Source organism: Castor canadensis, chromosome 13, assembly GCF_047511655.1.
Source record: "Castor canadensis chromosome 13, mCasCan1.hap1v2, whole genome shotgun sequence".
NCBI lineage: Eukaryota > Metazoa > Chordata > Mammalia > Rodentia > Castoridae > Castor > Castor canadensis.
The window spans coordinates 51,353,000-51,365,245 of record NC_133398.1 but is presented as its reverse complement, the minus strand read 5'-3'; the positions used below and the strand labels follow the sequence as shown (position 1 = coordinate 51,365,245).

General features: G+C 36.2%; 1 protein-coding gene across 8 annotated transcripts in view; it reads left to right on the top strand.

Annotated features, from left to right (window-relative positions):
• Focad (focadhesin) overlaps positions 1-12,246 on the top strand; it is a 285,307-nt gene that overhangs the window by 99,624 nt on the left and 173,437 nt on the right. For all 8 annotated transcript variants that reach the window (XM_074051714.1, XM_074051713.1, XM_074051711.1 and 5 more), the window contains one exon: positions 364-621. In XM_074051714.1, coding sequence (XP_073907815.1) covers positions 364-621 — 258 coding nt within the window. The remainder of the gene's footprint in view (positions 1-363; positions 622-12,246) is intronic.

The following is a 12,246-nucleotide window of genomic DNA, read 5'->3' as shown; positions in this document are numbered from 1 at the left end:
TTCTGTCTCTTCGTTGCTGAATACTTTTTTATTGACTAACTTTTTCCAAACTGCTGCCTCTGTATCTTATATATTGATTTTTTTTCTACCTTAATTGGGAATGAATGGTAAAAATGAGCAGAACTTGTAATAAAGTGTTCTAGAGTTCCATCTAACAACTGTTTTTCTCTTTGTGTAATCCTGTTACCTCAAATGTGGGCAGAGAGCTTTTTGGCAGGAATTCAAAGTTTGTATTCATTTTGTTGGAAGGAATGATTTCTTATAATGAAAAATAAAAAATAAATGAATGCCAGAAATATATTTCTGACAAATATATTCATATTCCTCTTTATTCATGCTCTTTTTGGTGTGTTTATTTTTCAGCTCTGCTACAGGCTTCCATTCCCTGTAACTAGCATGTGTGACTCAATAATTACAGCCTGGAGGATTCTGGAAGTAATGAGAGAAGAATCTGCAGCAAATGACTGGCTGTCTTCGGTCGAGTCCTTGCTCCCTGTTACTACAGTGATCCCCATGCAAGTTTTTCTTCTGCTGGCTTACCTCCTTGTTGAGGATAAAGGACAGAATCTTCACCAAATACTGAAGGTCACCACACAATTAGCCCAGGCAGATTCCTCTCAGGTAATAAAAGAAAACAGTGGAACTGGATGGGAAGAACGTTTAATTATTGGAATTATAATCGGTCATTAATACTTTGAAGAATGTTTTAAATTATGGTTTAATTCTTCTTGTTCTTTTTTTTTTTTATAGTGCTGGGTTTTAAACTTAAGGCCTTGTGCTTGTGAGACAGGCACTCTACTGCTTGAGCCACACCTCCAGTTCTTTTTGCTATCTTTATCCTCCTAATTTGTTTTTCTTTCTTCTTACTCTGAGTTGATGTGAACTTAAGAATAATATTTCTGTAATGAAAGCCACACTTTGTAAGGAAATCTGCATATGGTGCTATTCTTTTTCTTTCATTTTTCAGTGAATTGCTAATTCTTACAACCTATTCCAAGGTGTATCTCTCTTAATTCTAATACTGATCTTTTAAAGTAGTCCCAGATTAATCAATCCACAATAAAACTGCCTATACAATAAGCACTAATGTATTTTTAAATACTTGAAATTTGACCCTATCTTAGTTCTTTCATTTAATAAACTGAAAAATATTCGGTCCTTCCTATGTGTGGTCCTTAATCTGCATGGTGGAATGTAAGAATCTCTGTCTGCACATAACTTGAGTATAATAAGAAAGCACTCAATAAGACTGTTTCCCTCAACTTTTAAACTGTTTATTTAGCATCATTTTGTGTGATCTTCTCCCTACCCACTCCCAAACAGACATGGCAGATAGACTCTCTAGAATGCATTTCCTGTGAATGAAAGGGTTTCCTAACTAAATAGGCACAGCATTTTTTATGAGCCTCTGTTTATCAGTATCTGTGCTTATGTTTCCTTTCAAATATGGTTAAGAAAAATGTCATCACTTAGTGGAAAATCATGTGTTCTAGAGGAAAAAAAATTGGTGGTAGAATGAGACAAATGTGTTTAAGATGTGAAGTTACAGGGTAGAATGCCTGCTAGCAAGCCTGAGGCACTGGGTTCAATCCCCAGTACTACAAATAATAATAATAATAATAATAATAATAATAATAATAATAATAATAACTAATTAATTGTATTTAGAATTCCTTTTTACCCTCACCTAGTTATGATCAGTAACCAACTACTGATAGCTCTCAAAAAGATTTCCCTTTGACCAGACCTCTTCTTTTGATTCTCTAAGCAAATCTGTAGTGTAGTCTAAGTACTTTTGTTTTTTACACAGTATATGCATAATATGAATCATTTCAACAACTTGCTTCCTACTTTACTTCTCTTTTCTACTTTCAGTAATGGCCCTACTTCTAACCAATGTTTTCTTTCAGTGTTGATACCTTATAAGGTAATTTCTTTTTGATAGTTAATACATAAGTGATACCTGGAGATATTCTAAAGAAGGGGTCCCTTGAAATAATACAGTATGATATGTTGAAAGATATAGAAAGTTGTTATGAAACATTCTCTCTCTCTCTCTCTCTCTCTCCCCCTCCCCACCCCCCCTCCCCTCCACCCTCTCACCCTCTCTCCCTCAGTGCACTTGGTCTTTGAAATTGTAGGGTGGTACTTTTGCTTTCAGGTAACAGAAACCCATCTTAAACTACCATAAACAGTTTTTATTAGCTCTGGCATTTAAACCAGTCATGACCTAGACAGTGCATTCAAGGCACAGTGTCTTTCTTTCCTTTGTGAATTATCTGGAATCCAAGGCCTTATTAACCTCATCTTCCCAATCCAAAAAGAAGAGAGATGTAGAGAACACTCCATTGCCTTTGCTTGGATGGGTCATGTGTCCACATTAAGCAACCATCATGATACGATAATGAGCACTTTAATTGGCCATCCTAGGTGGAATAGAAGTAGGATAAGTGTCAGAGCCCTAAAATTACCTGGGCCATCAGATTTATGTGGACTGAGGTTAGGATGGTTCCCTAAAAGAATGATAGTTTGCTGTAATGGAAGTGGGAGTGTGCAAAGTGGACAAAAAAATGTTGAGTAGTACTTCTTAATCCATGGATCAGGGAACACTGAATTGCTATAAATATGGCATGTGTGCTTGAGATATTCCCTCTCTCCTTCTAGCAGTCAGGTGATTGTCTCAGCTCAGGCTGCTGGAAGTCTCTGGCTGGCAGTCTGCCAGCTGGTGTTTCATTTATTTACCCTGTTATCCTTAATAAACATTAGTTTTCATGTATGTTGTGAAATGGAATAGGTTGGCAAGCACTAGAATGACCACTGACATTTACTTATTTATTTAATAAATATTTATTAAGCACTGCTATAAATTGAAGCCAATGTGTTCTACCATTGTTGATAAATTTTTAGACAGCTTTGAAAGAAATGAGGAAAACATCTAGTAGATGAATGGTAGAATAAAGTTTTTAAATGTGGTTACCCACATTCATGTGCTAGCATAGGAAATATTAATAAGAATGTAGGTGGAAAAGGACAAAAGAAGTATCTTAGAAATAGGAGATAGTGTTGTTTTTTCCCCCTCACTTTTCCTTATGATGTGGCCATATATCATTTTACTAGCCTTTAGTTACAAGCAAAGCAGCCAAAAAGAGAGGAGTGAATATTTTGAAAAAGTAAGATTTCTGATTTTGAATAGTTCCTTGGAGTAGATTTGATTGAAATGAATTAGAATTGTAATATATTAAGTGGAGTGATTTCTACTTCTTTTCACTTAGTTGATGAGATTATATAGAGTGTGTTCATAGTTCATGTGGGTTTGTCATTTCTTGTAGAAAGAAGGGCAATTGGCTCCAATTCATGGAGGAGATGATACTACAATTTTAGGCTACTAGTGAGACTAAGTAAATAGGGAAGATTAGGAATTTCAATGCAGTCTTTTTGCTTCTGTTTTGGTGGTCACCTGACATTTATTGTAGAATTTTATCACTTATAGTGTGGTTATCTAAATGTTGTGTTTGAATGACAACTTGGCTTATTATAAGACTCCTACTATATGATCTTGTGAGAGAAAATATTTGGCTTGTTTGAAAGAGATGAGCTATATGTAAAGTATGTGTTACTATTATTAATTCTATGTGGTATTAATAGAAATTATTTTTAATAGTGCTAATTAATAGGAATACAAATGATTAATATCTATTGGTAACACCATATTAGTGTTAAAAGGTGATTTTAAAAATGTAGTTTTATTACTGCTTACCGATCCTATGGTTTGATGGATCTGCTTCCCCAATGTGAGTTTTCATCCTTAGTCTGTCACCTGGTATACATTTCCCATTATGTTTAAGACAGTTAACTGTCTTAGGGCTATGAGAAGACTATAAAGGTAAGTAATCTGAAGAGGGTCTGGCCTTATGAGTACCACTTGATCTTAAAATGACACAATAGTTGTCCCAAATCGAGGCAATAAATCAATGTGTGAAAGAATAAATAGAGTTTTCTCATATCTAGAAATGCTATCAGCAGTTATTAATAATCCTTTTAGTTTTCTTACCGGACATCATCAAACTGAGTTTGCACAAGGTACAACCTCACATCAAGCAGTGCTCAGTAAATGTTCTGTGCTTTTTACATTCTTGGAGCCAGTATCTTTGAATATTCTGAGGAAAGTTCTGAAATGAGCATCATGGGTGAACTCTCATCAAAGTCTTGAAAACTTTAAGCACATTGATTTAAAGATTCAGAGGTTTTCTTAACGTTTTTTATTGCAATAATAAATGAGAATTCTCTTTCCTAAATTAGTGATTTTTTTTAATGGAAATAGCAGTTAGTACATTCATGTGGTTTTAGATTTAAAAAAATGGTATTTCCTGCCCTTCTGATACTGTGAGTAATGTCATTTCCGCCACATTTTGATGTAAATCATCCAGCCTGCCTAAGCGAGAATCAAAGCATGTGACTTCCTGGCTTATGTACACTAATATACGCTTGACTTTGTTCTTTTCTTGTTGAGCTATTTCTTACCTGTGTGGTTGTGTAGGATCCAGCCACATCTGAGTGAAATCAGGGGTAGTGAATGTTAATCACAGATTCTACTGAGTTAATGAAGAGATGATGTGTATTCCAGTCCTAAATGGGAACTTTTTTCTGAATTTTAATTTATAACCCTTTTAAGGCTATTATCAAATCAGATTTTGAACCCTTAGCCAATAATTGGCCCACCTGTGTAACATGATTGTGAACAGTTAGAGAAAATCTGAGATTGACAAAACTTCCTTAAGAGGAGATTAGTGACCCATAGTTAGTTAGGCAATAGATGTTTGTTGTCCTATCTCCCATGTATATGACACCAGCAAAGTGGCATTACATTTGTTTAGAACCACATATGGCTCTGTGTTCTGCACTGTGTACCTCAAGTACATTTTTAGCAGGTAACAGCACTAGCTTGGTACCACTTTCTTTAGTTCATTCTGTATACCGGATTGTATTTTGCTTCCTTTCTTTTCATTTTGGATTTAATGTTTTGTTCTTTGCCAACTCTGAATGTGACTTACAGAAATATTCAACCCGTAATTATTTTGGCAGCTTCTGGTAGGTTTTTCTTTGTATCTACCTGGGACTCTCTCCCAGTGTTCCTAATGTTAACCTGTGTCTAAAGAAGACACCAGGAAGTCTTATCTCTTCAAGCCTTCTCTAATACCTGTTCTGATTCTTCTTCACTGGGCTCCCCTATAGTGTTGGTATTGAGCATTATACATAAGGGAAAATAGAGGTGTTGGAGGACTCTGTGATTCACATAGCTTTGTGATCTTACAAAAGCCTTATAGGACTTATTGGATGTTTAATAGTATGTCTTATAAGTATATTCAGTGTACAAAAGATTATATTTCTTTTGGAAATCAGAGCTGTTTGTTCATGTTTTAAAACTTGAGATAATGTGTTTTCTTCTTGTCATTCTTCTTATACTGTTAAGAGTATAGGACAAGAATAAATATCAAGAATAATGGCCATAGAGGTTAGGAGGGGTACAGGAGAGGGAGGAGAGAGGGAGAATAGAAAACAGGTATCAAGATACACTTAGATAGGAGGAATAAGTTCTATTGTTCTGCAGTACAGTAGGATGACTATAGTTTGCAATAATTATTTTGTAAAGAGCTATGAGAAAGGAGTTTGAAGGCTCTCAATACAGAGATGATAAATGAATGCTTAAGGAGACAGAAATGCTATTTACTGTGATTTAATCATTATGTATTGTGTATATCTGTCAGACTGTCACACTATACTGCATAAATGTATAGGGTTATTGTGTATCAATGAAAATTTAAAATTCAATATCTAAACTGAATATTAATCACTGATATTACAAATTATTGGGTAAGTTGAGAAAGTTTACTATAACTCTAATACTATGTGTAAGGCATATTAATTTTTTTCTTACTGATTTATAAAGTGGAATATGCCAAAGAACAAAAGCCTATGAATTTTTTAATAAAACTTAAAAACTATACATATTAATGGGATACCATGTTTTGATATACACATACATTGTGTAATGTTTAAATCAGTTTAAACATATCTATTTCCTCAAACATTTATCATTTCTTTAAGGTGAAACCTTCAAAATCCTTTCTTCTAACTTCTTGAAATACACAGAACATTATAATCTGTAGTCACCCTCCTGTGAAATAACATAACAGAACTTCTTGCTCCTATCTGACTGTAACTTCATGCCCATTGATTGATCAGCCTTCTCCCTACCCCTTTTCCCCAGCCTCTGATAGTAACCACTCTACTTTCAACTTCTATTAGATTGCCTTTGGTGAGGTACTTGGGTTTGAACTTAGAACTTTGTGCTTGATAGACAGGTGATCTATCGCTTTGAGCCATGCTCCAGCCCTTTTTGCTCTGGTTACTTTGGAGCTAGAGTCTTGATTTTGCCCAGGCATCCTGCACTGTGATCCTCCTAGTTTATGCTTTCTACTGTCACTGAGGATGACAGGAGCACACTACCATGCCCAGATTTTTTCGCTTGAGACGGGGTTTTCACATACTTTTTTTTTTTTGCCCAGGATGTCCTGGCCCGAACTGTGATCTTCCTGATCTCAGCCTCCCAAGTAGCTAGTATTGTAAGTGTGACCACCAGTGTCCAGCTAGATCAACGTTTTTGAATTACTCATGAGTGAGATCAAGCAGTAGAAACTTTAAAAGTTTGACTTATAAAGTCAACCACAAGTTTCCTTCCTCTAAACCTATTCTCATGGATGAATTTGGTAAAGTCACTTTTGTGAAACTTGTCATCTGTTTGAGACACTTGGTATTTGTTTACCTTTCTCTTGTTTGGAAGTGGTGGTAGTCATGTTTATTTTTTTTTCCTACTGGCATTTTACAGCTCTAAGGTCTTTTATTTCCTCTTTACAGTTTGGTTGTTAAGTCTGGTTAAAGGTCTTGTTTAATGGGAAAAATTACAATCTTTGTCAGTTTTATTTTATCTTTGTGATGTTTTCAGGGCTTAGTTTTTCCATTTGTAAAAGTATGCACATATTTGAGTCATTTGAAATTACTTATGTGGCTAGGTTCATGGCCCATGACTTTCTGTCTTTTCAAAGTCATATGTTATTAAATAGTAAAAGTTGACTTTCAGGGCAGAATCCTGTGGTAGTTCTACTCAGGGTCATAAGCCATATTTTAACATTGGAAAATGAATAGGAAATGTGTGAAATTTAATGGTCTGTAAGTTACTGCTGTGAGAAAGGGAGAAAATATATTCTATTAAAGAAGTTGCACAAAGAGTCTTTGGACACTTTGCACTCTGTTTCATTGTGACTGAGTTCTGTGAATTGCTACCCCCTGAAGTTAGTCTTCTTCCTGTGTTCTTTACACCAGCAAATAGAAGCCAGAATGTACAGTACTTTCAATACAGACCTTTAGAGATAAGAAGTGCTGAACTACTATTTCCTGGTAGCCATAGCATCAATTATGCCTAGAGAAAAATTGGTGTGGGCCTGTCAGCATGAAGCAATTACACAATGGGAAGCACAGACCAAAATATAAGGTCAAGTTGTATCTGCCTTATCCTGTAGCAATATATTTATTTCTTCTTTATATGTCTCACAAAGATACCTATGGAAAAAATGTTTTTAACTGGCACTTGAACGGTATTATGTTTTCCTGATTGTGTAAATGAAGCCAATAGTTTATACTCAGGGAAGCAGTTCTTTGTTAATTTCCTGACATTTCTGAGTATTAATATTGGGCCATGTTACTTCTAGTTAATTTATAGGTTAGAAATTACTTAATATTTTCATTGAAAGAATGTTTGTGATTTTTCAGTTCAACTCATATTATTGTGACACTTATTTGTTTAATATACTAAAACAAAACACATTTGTCTTGATGTATCACTGAACACCAGAAAGGATGGAGAAGAGTTGGAAGAGGATGGATTCAGTACTGCATTCTAAATAGGGGAGTCTACCTGCCTCCAAGTGACTATCAGGTATCAGCAGCTTTGCCTATTGGTTAAAACTCAAAAGAAGAGAGTGAGACTAACTGAATAAATGTATAAAAGCACGGTTATCATCTAATGGTCAGAAATTATTTGTACATATGCACACACTATTTGTAATGTTCAGAATCAGGAAGTTCTCAAATTAAAGAAGTTTTTCAGTGTGTAAAAGGTAGATTTTTGCATACCCTTTGTTTTGAAAAATAATGTTGAGAAAATTAGACCTGTTTGTTAGGGCTGTGACATTAAAAAGTTTGACAAGATGTAGTCAGTTTGAGAACTTGAAAGGACATGAAGGGATCACTCATTAAATAAATAGCCATGGCGAACCTCTTTGGGATACACATGTTAACTGGAACTTGGGATGTGAAGACAGTATACAGGGAAGATGGGCAATAGACTCTGTGCTAAAAATGCAAGGAAGCAGGTGGTATGCAAACCTAGAAAGGGGCAACTAAGTCATACAAGGGACCAGATAAGGCTGCTGGGAATAGGCTATTCATGAGTAAGTATTCTTTGAAATGAGTTGGAAGAAGCCTGTTTGTGTCACATATTAAATGTTTCTTATTTTATAATCCTATTGAGTACCACTGTTAAGCAAACCGTGGAATAAATAAATTTCTGTAGGTATTGGAGTAGTTCTTTTTGAACCATACTTTCACTGGCAGTGCTTTCTCCAGTATTTCAGATTTAATTTTCTTCTTTGGGAGTCAATGGCAGGAGCACACAGTCATACTTATACCTACTATCCCATAGCAGTAATTGAGTTGATGGGTCATGATTTGGTGGGAAAGTTCAACTCCAGAATTCTGAAGGTTGGAGAGTTGTGTTAGCATCTTTATCAGAAGTCTTGAGACTTATGCTGTCTCTTTTGCTATTGAATGTGGTGGGCTTCTACCTTGACAATGACAGTTTTCAGCATTTCATATAGATAGTATAACAGGCAATGTAAAGAAATTGGGCATTTTCTTAATGCAGAGAAACTAAAGCAGATACCTTAAAAGCAACGGAGGCCAATAGGAAAAGGGGACTAGGAACTAGAGAAAAGGTTAGATCAAAAAGAATTAACCTAGAAGGTAACACCCACGCACAGGAAATCAATGTGAGTCAATGCCCTGTATAGCTATCCTTATCTCAACCAGCAAAACCCCTTGTTCCTTCCTATTATTGCTTATACTCTCTCTACAACAAAATTAGAAATAAGGGCAAAATAGTTTCTGCTGGGTATTGAGGGGGTGGGGGGGAGAGGGAGGGGGCTGAGTGGGTGGTAAGGGAGGGGGTGGAGGCAGGGGGAAGAAATGACCCAAGCATTGTATGCACATATGAATAATAAAACAATAAAAAAAAAGAAATTGGGCATTTCAAGTCAGTTTGCTTCAGATGTGTAAACATAGTTACAAATGAACTGGGGGCAGACACGTTGTTCAGGAGTGACCCAGTATGATTTCTGAATGGCAGGCTTATAGTATGTTGATTAGAGTTTTGGACACCGCGTGTCCAGCCATCCTTGTTTACTGCCATTCTTGTGGGAATGGCTTACCTCTGCATTTAAGAGGATTTTTGTATCTTTTCCATCTATCTTTAAAGTAAACAAGCATATGAAATATAAGTAACTTAAATTTACCATATTATAGAATCAAATAAGTACTAAAGTTGAATGAGTCAGAGCAAATTAGCATTCTAAAGTATTCTGTAGTTATCTTGAATGTGAACTGTCCTCAAAGGGAATTCAGATGCTATTCAGATACTATCAGATTTAGAATTCATGAAAGGAATTCCTCAAGGGAAACTGCATTTTATTTTTTTTTGTCTTTCAGTAACCTTCAAAAGTTCTTGTGTTTAGTTTAGTGATTAACACATAAATATATTAGATATATTTACCTACTGTTCTAGAACCAACAAACCGTTTTCCACTATTGTCATGTGTTTTCATACTGACAGATGTGACATTGTGGAGTCCAGGGACAGTTAGGTTAGATTACATTGAAATCTTATTAAAGAAAATTATATTAATTTAGGGTTCAGGGAATTTGATACAGGCTAAGTTAAAACATAGTGGGTGTTGACGATACTATTTTTAGGCAGTTTGGACTTGCTCATTTACATTAGTACAATGAATGTGCCAATTTAAAATGATCAAATTATCTATTCATTATGGCATATCAAGAGGGACTGGTACTTGGAAGCACTTAGCTAATTAGTTTTAGTATATAAGTGAAAATAATCAACTTTTTTTTCTTTAACATTTTTTTCTTAACTCTGTCTTGCCTACCTGCATTATTTCTTATAGTCTGAGCTATTATTAATGATAATTATACTGGTGGCATTTTATTCTATTTAAATGTACTTAGTATCAATTTATATTTAATTTTTAATGGTAGAGGTGCAGCTTGATCTGTGTTAAGTATAATTATCATGGTATTATCATTCAGCTTGAAGCACTGTGGATACCTTGTTTTTATTAGGTCCCATTTTATTTATTAAGCATTTTCAAGTCATTCATTTAATCATTCAACTTCCTATTTGGTGGGTGCTGATAATACTAAGATGAAAGGACATAGTCTTTGCCTCCAGGGATGATGGGTTGAGAGAAGTATTAAAAATTACTCTGCAGTACAGGATGGTAATTTCCTCTGTGGAAGCATATAAACACTGCTGCAACACAGATGAAAGGGCCCCTAAGTTTCTTCTAAGTAGGGGAAAGAGAAAACATTCTAGGAAGAATGAAGAACAGATGTGAAGAACATGGATGTGGTAGATCACACTGGGGTAACAAGACTGAAAGTCATATAATATCAAACTGGATATATAGGATGAGGGAAGTGGTGCCTAGAGTGGATGCAGGTATTTAGAACAACATCCTAAGGAGCTTTGCAGTCAGGAGATGTGATTTTCCCTAATGTACTGGGGTAATCAGACACAAGGGAGATGAAGTTGCTTAACAGGATGTTAAAATAGAACTTTTGGTGGCAACCTTGTAATACCAAAGTGAGTTTTGAGACACAATACCCAGGATAAACTGTAGCACAGGAGAAATAAACCTAGGTGCAGGTGAACTACTGCAGTTCTTAACCCCTTGTTTATATCCAAGTATAGATGTTGGGAGATGAGCGTGTAAGTGAAGAGTACAGGGAGGGTTCTTGGGGAGTTATGAGTCTCATAGTTTTAGCCTCTTATCTCAAGCCCAATGTCGGGGACTGCAGCCTAACCTTTACCTCCTTCAATCCCTCCATCCAGTCCAGTTTGATGTGTATCTCCTGGAAGTTGGGGTGGATGGATACATAGGGTGAATTGGTGACTCCCTGAAAAATCTAAAGTGGAATGATGTGCTGGCTTAGTAGTTGTGATGGTGGAAGTGATGGAGAGATTGATTTACATTTGTAGAATTTGTCTAAGCAAAAAAATGTATTAGTGCTTCCCTTAATGAAATGTTGGCAGCAGGGGCAAGAGAAGTACACTGGGATCAGATTGTCTCAGCTCTCTCAGAGCTGCTTAGAGCACTGTACAGGCCTCTGATGAAGCAGTATTTCTAGGGGCTGTGGAACAAGTGACCCAGAAAAAAGCATCTCACCTGCCTAGAGTTGCAAGAGAACTTATTCTTTTTTTTTCCTTTATTATTCATATGTGCATACAAGGCTTGGGTCATTTCTCCCCCCTGCCCCCACCCCCTCCCTTACCACCCACTCCGCCCCCTCCCTCTCCCCCCCACCCCCTCAATACCCAGCAGAAACTATTTTGCCCTTATTTCTAATTTTGTTGTAGAGAGATTATAAGCCATAATAGGAAGGAATAAGGGTTTTTGCTGGTGGAGATAAGGATAGCTATACAGGGCATTGACTCACATTGATTTCCTGTGCGTGGGTGTTACCTTCTAGGTTAATTCTTCTTGATCTCACCTTTTCTCTAGTTCCTGGACCCCTTTTCCTATTGGCCTCCGTTGCTTTTAAGGTATCTACTTTAGTTTCTCTGCATTAAGGGCAACAAATGCTAGCTAGTTTTTTAGGTGTCTTACCTATCCTCACCCCGCCCTTGTGTGCTCTCGCTTTTATCATGTGCTCAAAGTCCAATCCCATTGTTGTGTTTGCCCTTGATCTAATGTCCACATATGAGGGAGAACATACGATTTTTGGTCTTTTGAGCCAGGCTAACCTCACTCAGAATGATGTTCTCCAATTCCATCCATTTACCAGCGAATGATAACATTTCGTTCTTCTTCATGGCTGCATAAAATTCCATTGTGTATA